The 16,882-nt window shown below is 49.2% G+C and overlaps 1 protein-coding gene across 1 annotated transcript in view; it reads right to left on the reverse strand.

Moving 5' to 3' along the window:
* LOC137341333 (baculoviral IAP repeat-containing protein 7-like) overlaps positions 1-16,645 on the reverse strand; it is a gene marked incomplete at its 5' end in the record, with an annotated part of 30,233 nt that extends 13,588 nt beyond the window's left edge. Inside the window, 3 exons of the mRNA XM_068004458.1 lie at positions 2,349-2,430; positions 7,388-7,487; positions 16,183-16,645. Of these exons, the coding sequence (XP_067860559.1) occupies positions 2,349-2,430; positions 7,388-7,487; positions 16,183-16,645 (645 nt within the window). The remainder of the gene's footprint in view (positions 1-2,348; positions 2,431-7,387; positions 7,488-16,182) is intronic.
* Positions 16,646-16,882: the final 237 nt, after the last annotated feature.

A 16,882-nucleotide genomic window follows, 5' to 3' on the forward strand; every position in this document is an offset into this window, starting at 1 on the left:
GTCCTGCCACATCCAGTCGTGAATGGTGGTGGACAATTAAACAACTAACGGGAGGAGGAGGCTCTGTAAACATCCCCATCCTCAATGATGGCAGAGTCCAGCACGTGAGTGCAAAAGACAAGGCTGAAGCGTTTGCAAACATCTTCAGCCAGAAGTGCCGAGTGGATGATCCATCTCGGCCGCCTCCCGATATCCCCACCATCACAGAAGCCAGTCTTCAGCCAATTCGATTCACTCCACGTGATACCAAGAAACGGCTGAGTGCACTGGATACAGCAAAGGCTATGGGCCCCGACAACATCCCAGCTGTAGTGCTAAAGACTTGTGCTCCAGAACTAGCTGTGCCTCTAGCCAAACTGTTCCAGTACAGCTACAATACTGGCATCTACCCGACAATGTGGAAAATTGCCTAGGTATGTCATGTCCACAAAAAGCAGGACAAATCCAATCCGGCCAATTACCGCCCCATCAGTCCACTCTCAATCATCAGCAAAGTGATGGAAGGTGTCGTCAACAGTGCTATCAAGCGGCACTTACTCACCAATAACCTGCTCACCGATGCTCAGTTTGGGTTCCGTCAGGACCACTCGGCTCCAGACCTCATTACAGCCTTGGTCCAAACATGGACAAAAGAGCTGAATTCCAGAGGTGAGGTGAGAGTGACTGCCCTTGACATCAAGACAGCATTTGACCGAGTGTGGCACCAAGGAGCCCTAGTAAAATTGAAGTCAATAGGAATCAGGGGGAAAACTCTCCAGTGGCTGGAGTCATACCTAGCACAAAGGAAGATGGTAGTGGTTGTTGGAGGCCAATCATCTCAGCCCCAGGACATTGCTGCAGGAGTTCCTCAGGGCAGTGTCCTAGGCCTAACCATCTTCAGCTGCTTCATCAATGACCTTCCCTCCATCATAAGGTCAGAAATGGGGATGTTCGCTGATGATTGCACGGTGTTCAGTTCCATTCGCAACCCCTCAGATAATGAAGCAGTCCGAGCCCACATGCAGCAAGACGTGGACAACATTCAGGCTTGAGCTGATAAGTGGCAAGTAACATTCGCACCAGACAAGTGCCAGGCAATGACCATCTCCAACAAGAGAGAGTCCAACCACCTCCCCTTGACATTCAACATCCTGGGGGTCACCATTGACCAGAAACTTAACTGGACCAGCCACATAAATACTGTGGCTACAAGAGCAGGTCAGAGGCTGGGCATTCTGCAGTGAGTGACTCACCTCCTGACTCCCCAAAGCCTTTCCATCATCTACAAGGACAAGTCAGGAGTGTGATGGAATACTCTCCACTTGCCTGGATGAGTGCAGCTCCAACAACTCTCAAGAAGCTCGACACCATCCAGGAGAAGACAGCCCATTTGATTGGCACCCCATCCACCACCCTAAACATTCACTCCCTTCACCACCGGCGCACCGTGGCTGCAGTGTGTACCATCCACAGGATGCACTGCAGCAACTCGCCAAGGCTTCTTCGACAGCACCTCCCAAACCCGCGACCTCTACCACCTAGAAGGACAAGGGCAGCAGGCACATGGGAACAACACCACCTGCACGTTCCCCTCCAAGTCACACACCATCCCGACTTGGAAATATATCGCCGTTCCTTCATTGTCGCTGGGTCAAAATCCTGGAACTCCCTTCCTAACAGCACTGTGGGAGAACCTTCACCACACGGACTGCAGCGGTTCAAGAAGGCGGCTCACCACCACCTTCTCACGGGCAATAAATGCTGGTCTTGCCAACGACACCCACCTCCCATGAACGAAAAAAAAAACACGTACACGTACACACAATTGTGCACACATACATGCACGTGTGCACATACATGCACATGTGCACACACATACACACATGCACACATACATGCACGTGAACATGCACACATGTGCACCTTCACACATGTGCACAGACACATACACATGCACACACATACATACATGCACACGTACACATGCATGCATGCTGCACACACATGCACACACACATGCGCACAGATGTGCACACACAAATGTGCACACATACATGCATGTACGCACAAGTGCATGCATACACACGCACACGCGTGCACACACATGCATACACAAACACGTGCACACATACACGCATACACAAACACATGTGCACACATACACATGTGCACATTTGCACACACACGTGCACACACATGCGTGTACACGCACACGTGCTCACACTTACACACACATATCGCATGTTACATGACTGAGTGTTACATGGTCCGATATCAAATGATCAGACCTGCAGGAATACTTCAAACCAGAGTTAGGAACTCTAACAGACACACACACAGAATGGCTGCACCAATGTTACTGAGCCCACCGCTGTCTCCAGGATATCGGAATGCAGTTCCTGGATCCTATTCACATAATCTCTCCCTTTCACCTGGAGTAAATATTCGCAGCTGGCAAAACAGGACATTAAAAATAGTTACAGAAAATAACACAAGATTTATCGAATATCACACAGTACGCATTGAATCAACTCCTGCCCTCCTCTCCTGAAGAAGCTGACTCCCTGGAGACCTATAGGTGTCAATTGCTCTCCGGTACCTTGTCTAAGTGACCACTGTTCACATGTGAGCTTCGGCAGTAGGTTCTGTCAGGACATTCAACCGTGGAGCAGCACCGATCCTGTCCTCCCCTGAGGTCTGCACTTTCCAGCTGAGACCATTGGGGGTAATTTTAACCCCCAAGAACGGGTGGGTGGTCAAAATAGTAGATATTTGGAGTGGGACCGCATCCCGGCTCCAACACACCCGCTTCTGGGTTTAACCCAGGCAGGTTTATATGTGTGTGCACAGCAGAAGGCCCCCACCCCACTTAAAGCTGGCGGACCCATACTTAAAGGGGCAATGTACCTCATTGAAATACTTGAGGTACTTAATATTTTGTGTATTGGAAAACTTCAATGAACTTAACCGTACCTGTTCGGGTTTCCCATCACTTCTGCTTCACGTCAGGTGAAAGCAGGCGGGGAGGGCCGGATCCATGAGGTGAGTGAGGGCCTTTATTGCACTGCTTGTGGGCCCGGAGGAGCAGGAGTGCTTCATCCAGGCCCAACAAGCTCACCTGGCTGACAGGGCCCCCGCAATCACCCCCCTGCCCCCCCCACCGATGGTGGAACCCCCCGATCTCCGATGCTGGCTGACTCTCCCCCCTCCTCCCCCCACCCCGATCTCCGATGCTGGATGAACCCCCCACCCTGATCTCCGATGCTGGCTGAGCCCCCCTCCCCCCGATCTCCGATGCTGGCTGAGCCCTCCCCCCTCCTCCCACCCCCGATCTCCGATGCTAGCTGAGCCCCCCAACCCCGATCTCCGATACTGGCTGACCCCCCCCACCCCGATCCCCAATGCTGGCTGACCCCCCCGATGTCATCCACGACCCCCCCCCAATCCGATTGTTTTGGAGTGCCGACAATCTCTCTCTCCCTCTCCCTCCTGCTCCCCTCTCTCATTTGCAGCTCCTTTCCCTGCTGACAGGCAGCTAGTTTATCAATCCGGCTGCCTGTCACGTTGGGAAAGCCGGAAGTTCCAATACTCACCTTCAGTTGAGTTGCGATCGCAGATAGTGACACACTCAATTCGCCTCCAGGTTCCCCACGTGAATATCTGCGGACGTGTGGGGCACCCGGCCCGGAGTAAAAATCACATCCCAGAGGTAGGAACTCAGGCTGATTCTCTCCCTGGCCCAGGGGGGCTGAGGTGGGGAGCAGTTAGAACAGCACAGTTAGAGGGTCATTGTCGAAACAAATTTCTCTAGATTGGCAGCTACTTGTAAATCCGCTGACCCATGAAAGAGGCCAGGTCAGAAAAACCAGCAGGAAATAACTGGCTCCCTTCCTTGCTTTATTATGCGTTTGATATTTTAAAGTGTGACAGACTACAACAACCATTTCATTTGGAGCAGCAGGATATTGGCTCCTGGTTTTCTAGGGTGCTGGCTGTGGGCGTCAGTGGGCAGGATGTCACTGACATGTGACAACATCCTCTCTGACTGATTAATGACTTAGATGAAGGGACCGAGTGTAATGTATCCAAGTTTGCTGATGATACAAAGCTAGGTGGGAAAGTAAGCTGTGAGGAGGACACAAAGAGTCTGCAAAGGGATATAGACAGGTTAAGTGAGTGGGCAAGAAGGTGACAGATGGAGTATAATGTGGGGAAATGTGAGGTAGGAAGAATAGAAAAACAGAATATTTTTTAAATGGTGAGAATCTATTAAATGTTGGTGTTCAGAGAGATTTGGGTGTCCTCGGACAAGAAACACAAAAAATTAGCATGTAGGTACAGCGAGCAATTAGGAAGGCAAATGGCATGTTGACCTTTATTGCAAGGAGGTTGGAGTACAAGAGTAAGGAAGTCTTACTACAGTTGTACAGGGCTTTAGTGAGACCTCACCTGGAGTACTGTGTACAGTTTTGGTCTCCTTACCTAAGGAAGGATATACTTGCCTTAGAGGTGGTGCAACGGAGGTTCACTGGATTAATTCCTGGGATGAGAGGGTTGTCCTATGAGGAGAGATTGAGTAGAATGGGCCTATATTCTCTGGAGTTTAGAAGAATGAGAGGTAATCTCATTGAAACATATAAGATTCTGAGAGGGCTTGACAGGGTAGATGCTGAGAGGTTGTTTCCCCTGGCTGGAGAGTCTAGAACTGGGGGACATAGTCTCAGGATAAGGGGTCAGCCATTTAATACTGAGCTGAGGAGGAATTTCTTCACTCAGAGGGTTGTGAATCTTTGGAATTCTCTACCCCAGAGGGCTGTGGATGCTGAGTCGTTGAATATATTCAATTGTAAACAATTTTACAACACCAAGTTATAGTCCAACAATTTTATTTTTAATCCCCCTTCCTTTCGGGGGCATCCCCCTTCCACACCGCCTGAGGAAGGGGGAAGCCCCCGAAAGCTTGTGGGATTAAAAATAAAATTGTTGGACTATAACTTGGTGTTGTAAAATTGTTTACAATTGTCAACCCCAGTCCATCACCGGCATCTCCACATCATGAATATATTCAAGGCTGAGATAGATAGATTTTTGGACTGTAGGGGAATCAAGGGATATGGGGATAGGGCAGGAAAGTGGAGTTGAGGTCAAAGATCAGACATAATCTTATTGAATGGCGGAGCAGGCTCGAGGGGCCGTGTGACCTACTCTTGCTCCTATTTCCTATGTTTTTAAAAATTACATCATATTCACAAATTCACTGAGTGATAATCAACAACCGGATAACCAGCAATTCACACACACACTACACACTCTCACACATGTGTACCGCACACACACACACGCACAGCACACAACCCTCTCGCACAAATACTCACACGTGCACAGCACACACATTCCCACATGCATGTGCAGTCACACACGCATACACACAGTACATACAGACACACGCAAACACAGCAGATTTTTTTTTTTTTTAATTCGCTCACGGGATGTGGGCGTCGCTGGCAAGGCCAGCATTTATTGCCCATCCCTAATTGCCCTCGAGAAGGTGGTGGTGTGGTTTGCTAGGCCATTTCAGAGGGCAATTAAGAATCAACCACATTGCTGTGGGTCTGGAGTCACATATCGGCCAGACCGGGTAAGGGCGGCAGGTTTCCTTCCCTAAAGGACATTAGTGAACCAGATGGGTTTTTACGACAATCCGGTAGTTTCATGGCCATCATTACTGATACTAGTATTTTAATTCCAGATTTTTATTTAATTAATTGAATTTAAATTTGCTAGCTGCCGTGGTGGGATTTGAACTCATGACTCTGGATTTTAGTCCAGGCCTCTGGATTACTAGCCCAGTAACATAACCACTATGCTACTGTACCCTGCTACAGCACATACTCTCACACAGCACATACTCTCACACAGCACATACACACACTCACACAGCACATACTCTCACACAGCAGATACACACACTCACACAGCACATACTCTCACACAGCACATACACACACTCACACAGCACATACTCTCACACAGCACATACACACACTCACACAGCACATACTCTCACACAGCACATACACACACTCACACAGCACATACTCTCACACAGCACATACACACACTCACACAGCACATACACACACTCACACAGCACATACACACACTCACACAGCACATACACACACTCACACAGCACATACACACTCTCACACAGCACATACACACACTCACACAGCACATACACACACTCACACAGCACATACACACACTCACACAGCACATACACACACTCACAAAGCACATACACACTCTCACACAGCACATACACACACTCACACAGCACATACACACACTCACACAGCACATACACACACTCACACAGCACATACACACACTCACACAGCACGTACACACTCTCACACAGCACGTACACACTCTCACACAGCATGTACACACTCTCCCACAGCACATACATACACTCGCACAGCACATACACACACTCACACAGCACATACACACACTCACACAGCACATACACACACTCACACAGCACATACACACACTCACACAGCACGTACACACTCTCACACAGCACATACACACACTCACACAGCACATACACACACTCACACAGCACATACACACACTCACACAGCACGTACACACTCTCACACAGCACATACACACTCTCACACAGCACGTACACACTCTCCCACAGCACATACATACACTCGCACAGCACATACACACACTCACACAGCACATACACACATTCACACAGCACATACACACACTCACACAGCACATACACACACTCACACAGCACATACACACACTCACACAGCACATACACACTCTCACACAGCACATACACACACTCACACAGCACATACACACTCTCACACAGCACATACACACACTCGCACAGCACATACACACTCTCACACAGCACATACACACTCTCACACAGCACGTACACACACTCGCACAGCACATACACACACTCGCACAGCACATACACACACTCGCACAGCACATACACACTCTCACACAGCACATACACACTCTCACACAGCACATACACACTCTCACACAGCACATACACACTCTCACACAGCACATACACACTCTCACACAGCACATACACACACTCACACAGCACATACACACAGCACATACACACACTCACACAGCATCACACACTCACACAGCATCACACACTCACACAGCACATACACACTCACACACACCATCACACAGCACATACACACTCTCACACAGCACATACACACACTCTCACAGCACATACACACTCACACAGGGCAGCATCTAGGTAACATGGGCTGCCCCGCTCAGATACAGAAACACACTCCGCCACATGTCATGTTAAGGTGCCCATGGTCAGTACCGTGGAAACCATTTTGCATGCTCCATCCACGGATCATCGCCCAGCTCCCAATTTCGGAGGCCTCCATCGCAGTGAAAACATTTCACGTTGTCACGGTGACCTGTCAAACAGGAAATCTCCAGCAGTAATTTACATGATTAAAATGAGAAATCACTCAGTAAGACTGATACCCAGAGCGTCAGCACTCTGGGACACACACTGACCACCCTGAAACACGCACTGTTGTCTCACAGATCAGGGCAGCAGGGCTGCTCATAACTGGAACCCAAGCAATATGAAGCAAAAAGCTCAAAGAGCCGTGTGCTAATTGGTGTAGGGATAGACAGATCAGAAAGGTGAACACGTGGCTGAAAGAGTGGTGTGGGAAGGAGGGGTTCCATTTCACGGGACACTGGCACCAGTACTGGGACAGGAAGGAGCTGTTCCATTGGGACGGGCTCCACCTGAACCGGAATAGGACCAGAGTCCTAGCAAAAAGGATAAATAGAGCTGTAGATAGGATTTTAAACTAGTAAGACTTTTGGGGGGGGGGGGTGGTAGAATCTGGTGAGGATAACATAAGTCTGAAGATAAAAGAAATAGGAACTGAGATTAAAGGTCAGACCAAGGTATGGAATAAGGATAACATAAACAGTCAGGGAACAAACACAGTTATAGAACATTAGTACAAAATGACTGTTAAAAAATGAAGTGAGGGGAATAATTATTAAAAACAAATTAAATTGCCTGTACAGAAATGTGCACAGCATCCAAAACTAAACGGGGGAACTGGAGGCAATAATTCCTAGCGAGGAGCCAGATGTAGGAGGGATAACTGAAACACGGCTACATAAAGAACAGGACTGGCAGTTAAATATTGCAGGGTATAATGTATTTAGAAAGGATAAGGAAGGAAGAAGGTGGGTGGGGTAACTGTATTTAATTAGAGACAACATAATGGCAATAGAAAAAAGGACGTAAGTAACATTAAGATAGAACAGAATCCATAAGGATTGAAACAAAGGATAAGAAGGGATTGATCACATTAATAGGGATATTCTTCAAACCACCTAATAATGGGAGGGAAGTAGAGGATGAAATATTTAAACAAATCTATGAAATGAGTAAAAAGCATCGAATGATAATCATAGGAGATTTTAACTACCCCCAAATAAACTGGCAAGAGGGAGGGAAAGGAGGAAAGGGAATGGAGTTTTTACAGTGTGAACATGGCTCCTTTCTTACCCAGTCTGTGAGAAGCTCAACAAGAGAGAAATGACTGGTGGATCGAGTAATGGGAAATGAACCAGAACAGATAAGTGAAGTAAGCATCATATCACAGTCAGTACAGCACAGGAGGAGGCCATTTGGCCCATCGTGCCTGTGCAGGCTCTTTGAAAGAGCTATTCAATTGGTCCCATTGCCCTGCTCTTTCCCCATAGCCCTGTAAATTTTTTTCCCTTCAAGTATTTATCCAATTCCCTTTTGAAAGTTACTATTGAATCTGCTTCCACCACCCTTTCAGGCAATGAATTCCAGATCAAAACAACTCGCTGTATAAAAAAATGTTTCCTCATGTCGCCTCTGACTCTTTTGCCGATCACCTTAAATCTGTGTCCTCTGGTTACCGACCCTTCTGCCGCTGGAAACAGTTTCTCTTTATTTAGTCCATCAAAACTGTTCATGATCTTGAACACCTCTATCAAATCTCCCCTTAAACTTCTCTGTTCTAAGCATCTCCAGTCTCTCCACATAACTGAAGTTCCTCATTCCTTGCACCATTCTAGTAAATCTTTTCTGCGCCCTTACTAAGGCCATGACATCTTTCCTAAACTGTGGTGCCCAGAATTAAACGCAATACTCCAGTGTTTGATAACGGTTTAGCATAACTTCCTTGCTTTTGTACTCTATGCCTCTATTTATAAAGCATAGGAGAACATTTAGGCAATAGTATTTTTAACATAATAAGGTTTAAAATAATGATTGAGAAAGACATAAGGAAGACAAAGACCAAATTAATAGATTGGAAAAAAGCTAATTCTGAGGGGATGAGAATGGAACTGGAGAAGGTAAACTGGAATTTTTTTTTGACAGAGACAGAACAGCAGTGGGTAATATTTAAAATGGTGATCTATAGAGTTCAGGAGAAATATATTCCTCTAAACACCAAGAACAAACTAGCCAATAATGAAACACCATGGATGAATAAAGAGATAAGGGTAAAATTGAAACTAAAGAAAAAGGCATACACTAAGTACATAGACAATAAAGGAGAGAATGACGAAAGGGAATATGAAGAGGTGAGGAAAGAAGTCAAAAAAACAATTAGGAAAGCAAAGAGGAACTACAAGATTAAATTATCCAGGAATATATAAAGAAATAGTAAAGTATTCTACAGACACATAAATAACAAAAGAAAAATCAGAATAGGGAGAGGGCCACTAAGGGATACACACGATAAACTCACAGGTAATGACAGTGAAATGGCAGAAATATATAGTTATTTTGCCTCAGTATTTACCAGGGAGACTAAGAAGGTGGGCAGGACATTAAAAGAAGAGATCAAAAAGACATTTAAGATGGAACGGGGGGGGGGGGGGGGGAAATAATTGATAAACTAATCAAACTTAGGGAGGATAAAACCCCGGACCGGATGGATTGTATCCACAAATATTAAAAGAAGTTAGGGAGGAGATATCAGAGGCACTATTACATAAAAATAAAAATTCATTGGAAAAGGGAATAGTGCCAGAGGACTGGCCAACAGCTAATGTTATTCCTATATTTAAAAAGGGAAATAGAACAAGTCCAGGAAACTATAGACCAGTTCGCTTCATGTCGGTGATAGGAAAGATAATGGAATCTTTACTCAAAGATGTAATAGAAAGACATCTAGAGAACGAAAATATAATAAAGAATAGTCAGCACGGATTTCAGAAGGGAAAATCATGCTTGACCAATCTTATTGAATTCTTTGAGGAAATAACAGAAAGAGTAGACAAGGGTAATGTAGTAGATGTAATATATTTGGATTTTCAAAAGTCCTTTGATAAGGTGCCACATTGTAGACTCTTGATTGAGGTCAGAGCCTGTGGATTCAGGGATTCAGGGAACAGGTAACAGAATAGATAGCAAGCTGGCTACAAAACAGTAAACAGGGAGTAGGGGTTAAGGGTAGTTACTCAGACTGGCATAAAGTTGGGAAGTGGTGTTCCACAGGGATCGGTGCTGGGACCACTGTTGTTCACAATTTACATTGACGATTTGGATTTGGGAATTGGAACTACAATTTCAAAATTTGCAGACGGCACCAAATTGGGGGAGTAGTTAATACAAAGGAAGAAAGTGTCAAAATGCAAGAGGACATTAATAAACTTGCAGAATGGGTGTGTAATTGGCAAATGAATTTCAATATAGATAAGTGTGAGGTGGTGTGTTTTGGTAGGAAGAATAAGAAGGCCACATACTGCTTGGATAATAAGAGTTAAAATGGGATAGAGGAGCAAAGGGATCTGGGGGTACAGATACACAAATCAGTAAAAGTAGTGACACAGGTTAATAAGGCCATAAAAAAGCAAATCAAGCACTGGGGTTCATTTCTAGAGGGATAGAATTGAAAAGCAGAGAAGTTATGTTAAACTTGTATAGAACCTTGGTTAGACCACACTTGGAGTATTGTGCACAGTTCTGATCTCCATATTATAGAAAGGATATAGAGGCATTGGAGAGGGTACAAAAGGATTTACAAGAATGATACCAGAACTAAGAGGATATACTTATCAGAAAAGGCTGAACAGGTTGGAGCTCTTCTCTCTAGAAAAGAGAAGACTGAGGGATGACCTGATAGAGATCTTTAAGATAATGATAAGGTTTGATAGGGTAAATGTAGAGAAATTGTTTCCACTTGTGGGGGAGTCCAAAAGTAGAGGTCATAAATATAAACTAGTAGCTAAAAAATCCAATAGGGAATTCAGGAGAAACTTCTTTACCCGAAGAGTGATAAAAATATGGAACTCGCTACCACAAGGAGTAGTTTAGACAAATAGCACAGAGGCATTTAAGGGGAAGCTAGATAAGCACATGAGGGAGAAAGGAATAGAAGGTTATCTTTATAGGGTTAGATGTAGTAGGGAGGGAGGAGGCTCGTGTGGAACATAAATGCTGGCATAGACCAGTTGGGCCGAATGGCCTGTTTTTGTGCTGTAGTTTCGATGTAACTCAATGTAATTCGTGTCTTTTCCCAGCTCCTCCCTTCCACTCCTGAAGGTTCTGACTCTCACTGGGATATGGTTGCACGGGTGCCAGCAACCCCTCCCTCACATGTAACCATTCTTCATGCATGACACTGGACAATGACTGATGCTGAGCTATTCGACCATGAGGGGAAACCACAGTCAAGTCCAAACCCAGCCTCACCCAATGTGAACCCACGTCCACTTTTCCATGGGAAGGTTATCATTGGATAGTGATCATTGCAGTGGAGGGGGATGCACCTTGGCAGGGCAGCCAGCTGTCGTGATTTGGGAGGGGGGGTGGGGGGTGAGGATGGGATGGGAGGCACTTTACCTATCGAAGTCAGCTTCTGGAACCTGCTGTACATGACTCCACTTAGCAGGAGCACACAGAGAACCGTAACATTGCGAGTATTTGTAACCCATTTTTTTACTCAGCCTCTCTCCTCTTGCAACTCAGGAAGGATATATTGGCCTTGGAGGGGGTGCAGCACAGATTCACCAGGATGATACCAGGACTTAAAGGTTTAAATTAAGAGGCCAGATTTCATAGATTAGGCTTGTATTTCCTTGAGTTTCAGAGATTGCGGGATGATCTAATTGAGGTGTTTAATATGTTAAAAGGACTCGATAGCGTAGATATGGAGAAACAATTTTCTCTGGTGAGAGGTCCCTGTGTGGGCAGGTCCCTGTGTTGGGAGGTCCCTGTGTGGGCAGGTCCCTGTGTGGGCAGGTCCCTGTGTGTGGGCAGGTCCCAGTGTGGGCAGGTCCCTGTGTGGGCAGGTCCCTGTGTGGGCAGGTCTCTGTGTGTGGGCAGGTCCCTGTGTCGGGAGGTCCCTGTGTGGGCAGGTCCCTGTGTCGGGAGGTCCCTGTGTGGGCAGGTCCCTGTGTGTCGGGAGGTCCCTGTGAGGGCAGGTCCCTGTGTGGGCAGGTCCCTGTGTGGGCAGGTCCCTGTGTCGGGAGGTCCCTGTGTCGGGAGGTCCCTGTGTGGGCAGGTCCCTGTGTCGGGAGGTCTCTGTGTGTCGGCAGGTCCCTGTGTCGGGAGGTCCCTGTGTCGGGAGGTCCCTGTGTCGGGAGGTCCCTGTGTGGGCAGGTCCCTGTGTGGGCAGGTCCCTGTGTGGGCAGGTCCCTGTGTGGGCAGGTCCCTGTGTGGGCAGGTCCCTGTGTCGGGAGGTCCCTGTGTGGGCAGGTCCCTGTGTGGGCAGGTCCCTGTGTGGGCAGGTCCCTGTGTCGGGAGGTCCCTGTGTCGGGAGGTCCCTGTGTCGGGAGGTCCCTGTGTGGGCAGGTCCCTGTGTCGGGAGGTCCCTGTGTGTCGGGAGGTCCCTGTGTCGGGAGGTCCCTGTGTGGGCAGGTCCCTGTGTGGGCAGGTCTCTGTGTGTGGGCAGGTCCCTGTGTCGGGAGGTCCCTGTGTCGGGAGGTCCCTGTGTGTCGGGAGGTCCCTGTGTGGGCAGGTCCCTGTGTGTCGGGAGGTCCCTGTGAGGGCAGGTCCCTGTGTGGGCAGGTCCCTGTGTCGGGAGGTCCCTGTGTGTCGGGAGGTCCCTGTGTGGGCAGGTCCCTGTGTGGGCAGGTCCCTGTGTCGGGAGGTCCCTGTGTGTCGGGAGGTCCCTGTGTGTCGGGAGGTCCCTGTGTGTCGGGAGGTCCCTGTGTGTTGGGAGGTCCCTGTGTGTCGGGAGGTCCCTGTGATGGGAGGTCCCTGTGTCGGGAGGTCCCTGTGTGGGCAGGTCCCTGTGTGTTGGGAGGTCCCTGTGTGGGCAGGTCCCTGTGTGTCGGGAGGTCCCTGTGAGGGCAGGTCCCTGTGTGTGGGCAGGTCCCTGTGTCGGGAGGTCCCTGTGTCGGGAGGTCCCTGTGTGTCGGGAGGTCCCTGTGTCGGGAGGTCCCTGTGTGGGCAGGTCCCTGTGTCGGGAGGTCCCTGTGTCGGGAGGTCCCTGTGTGTCGGGAGGTCCCTGTGTGGGCAGGTCCCTGTGTGTCGGGAGGTCCCTGTGAGGGCAGGTCCCTGTGTGGGCAGGTCCCTGTGTCGGGAGGTCCCTGTGTGTCGGGAGGTCCCTGTGTGTCGGGAGGTCCCTGTGTGTCGGGAGGTCCCTGTGTGTTGGGAGGTCCCTGTGTGTCGGGAGGTCCCTGTGATGGGAGGTCCCTGTGTCGGGAGGTCCCTGTGTGGGCAGGTCCCTGTGTGTTGGGAGGTCCCTGTGTGGGCAGGTCCCTGTGTGTCGGGAGGTCCCTGTGAGGGCAGGTCCCTGTGTGGGCAGGTCCCTGTGTGGGCAGGTCCCTGTGTGGGCAGGTCCCTGTGTCGGGAGGTCCCTGTGTGGGCAGGTCCCTGTGTCGGGAGGTCCCTGTGTGGGCAGGTCCCTGTGTGGGCAGGTCCCTGTGTGGGCAGGTCCCTGTGTGGGCAGGTCCCTGTGTCGGGAGGTCCCTGTGTGTCGGGAGGTCCCTGTGTCGGGAGGTCCCTGTGTGGGCAGGTCCCTGTGTCGGGAGGTCCCTGTGTGTCGGGAGGTCCCTGTGTGGGCAGGTCCCTGTGTGTCGGGAGGTCCCTGTGAGGGCAGGTCCCTGTGTGGGCAGGTCCCTGTGTCGGGAGGTCCCTGTGTGTCGGGAGGTCCCTGTGTGTCGGGAGGTCCCTGTGTGTCGGGAGGTCCCTGTGTGTTGGGAGGTCCCTGTGTGTCGGGAGGTCCCTGTGTTGGGAGGTCCCTGTGTCGGGAGGTCCCTGTGTGGGCAGGTCCCTGTGTGTTGGGAGGTCCCTGTGTGGGCAGGTCCCTGTGTGTCGGGAGGTCCCTGTGAGGGCAGGTCCCTGTGTGGGCAGGTCCCTGTGTCGGGAGGTCCCTGTGTGTCGGGAGGTCCCTGTGTGTCGGGAGGTCCCTGTGTGTCGGGAGGTCCCTGTGTGTCGGGAGGTCCCTGTGTTGGGAGGTCCCTGTGTCGGGAGGTCCCTGTGTCGGGAGGTCCCTGTGTGGGCAGGTCCCTGTGAGGGCAGGTCCCTGTGTCGGGACATCCCAGCCTAAACACTTTCCATTCAGCTTCACTGAGAACTCCCCAGGGCTATCAGCCCTTTGTGTGGGACAAAGGACAGAAAGTTCCCAGTGCAGGACGAGTGTCAGCGGATTTACACACTCATTTCAGTTGTTAAAATGCAGTGCACGTGTCACACAGAGTTGTGAGGTTGTGGAATTTACTTCCAGGGTTAGTGGTTGAGGCAAAATCTATGTCAACATTGAAGATTAGATTGGCTAGGTGGATGAAGGAAACGGGGGTTGAAGAGATATGGGAACAGGGCAGGTAAATGTGATGAGAATTATTTGCTTTATAAACCATTGGTGCGACCGCTCCTTCATCCTTTGAAACCATTGCTTATTGTTAAAGAAAGAAAAGCAGCATTACATTTTAAATATCAAGTCTGAGGAAGATTTGGGCTAATTTTAACTTTGGATGATGTCAAACTGGGCGACATTGAATTGGCCGCCCATTCCGCCCGATTCTCACTCCTATTGAAGTCAACGGATGTGATAATTGGGGACGTGACGTCTAATGGCGGCCAATTCAATATCGCCCAGTTTTACACTATCGCCCAAAGTTAAAATTAACCCCCGCCACTGGGTCTTAAATTCACAGAGGGAAGTGGGGGGGTGGAGCACAGTTTTAATAAAAACTTTAAAACCAGCAAATGTATCGCATACATAGTTATGTGGAACTTCATAATATTTACAGCACAGAAACAGGCCATTCGGCACAACTAGTCTATGCCGGTGTTTATGCTCCACACAAACCTTCTCATCTCACCCTATCAACATATCCTTCTGTTCCTTTCTTCCTCGTGTGTTTATCTAGCTTCCCCTTAAATGCCTCTATACTATTCGCCTCAACTGCTCCTTGTGGTAGCGAGTTCCACATTCTAGCCACTCTCTGGGTTAAGAAGTTTCTCCTGAATTCCTTATTGGATTTATTAGTGACTATCTTATATTTACTGCCCTTGGTTCTGGTCTCCCCCACAAGTGGAAACATCTTCTCTACATTTAATCTATCAAACCCCTTTATAATCTATCAGGTCACCCCTCAGTCTTCTCTTTTCTAGGAAAAAGAGTCCCAGCCTGTTCAATCTTTCCCGATAGTTGTAACCTCTCAGTTCTGGTATCAACCTTGTAAATCTGTTTTGCACCTTCTCCAGTGCCTCTATATCCTTTTCGTAATATGGAGACCAGAACTAGCACAGCACTCTAAAGTGGTCTAACCAAGGTTCTATACAAGTTTAACATAATTTCTCTGCTTTTCAATTCTATCCCTCTCGAAATGAACCCCAGTGCTTGGTTTGCCTTTTTTATGGCCTTATTAACCTGCGTTGCTACTTTTACTGATTTGTTTATCTGTACCCCTAGATCCCTTTGCTCCTCTATCCCATTTAGGCTCTTATTATCCAAGCAGTATGTGGCCTCCTTATTCTTCCTACCAAAATGTACCACTTCACACTTACATATATTGAAATTCATTTGCCAATTACATGCCATTTCTGCAAGTTTATTAATGTCCTGTATTTCGTCGCAGTTCTCCTCAGTATTAACTATACCCCCAGTTTGGTGTCTGTAAATGTTGAAGAGGGGCCCTTACCAGTGTAGAAGAAGCCTGCCTGTGCCAGGTACGGCGGTTGAACTGTAATGTAGGCCGGCCAGTTCTCGAAGGTGCTCAGTCTCGTCTCCTCCGCCCCCATCTCCGGATTCATCGGAGGCGCTGCCTCCTCCGCGCTCATCCGCGTCAGCTGGCTAATGATCTGCCCGTCGACCGTGTCGGCCTCCAGCTGCTTCATGCCAGGGTCGGTGCCACGTTTGTGGTCGGGGGTGAGGTCGTGGTCGAAGGCGCAGGCGCGAGGTGGGGAGCATGGGTCGCGTTCCGGCGGGGGCTGTCTGCCTGGTGACCAGCGTCTCAAAATGTCGCCGCAGAGGCACGGGCTCTGGCCCGGCCGGTTCTGGAACGTTCTTAGCCAACAGTCTTCCAGTCTCGGTTGCCGGGCAGCAGTTTCATTCCAGTGACTCTCACCGCATGTAGTCAAGGGGTTGGTGGGAATCGCATTCCCCCGATGAGCACTGCCCCTCTCCGTACTCCCCCTTTGGGAACTGCCCCTCTCCGCACTCCCCCTCTCCGCACTCGCTCTCTGGGCACTGCCCCTCTCCGTACTCCCCCTTTGGGAACTGCCCCTCTCCGTACTCCCCCTTTGGGAACTGCCCCTCTCCGCACTCCCCCTCTCCGCACTCGCTCTCTGGGCACTGTCCCTCTCCGCATTCCCCCTCTCCGCACTCCCTCTCTGGGCACT

The sequence above is a fragment of the Heptranchias perlo genome, chromosome 23 (genome assembly GCF_035084215.1).
Source record: "Heptranchias perlo isolate sHepPer1 chromosome 23, sHepPer1.hap1, whole genome shotgun sequence".
Lineage (NCBI taxonomy): Eukaryota > Metazoa > Chordata > Chondrichthyes > Hexanchiformes > Hexanchidae > Heptranchias > Heptranchias perlo.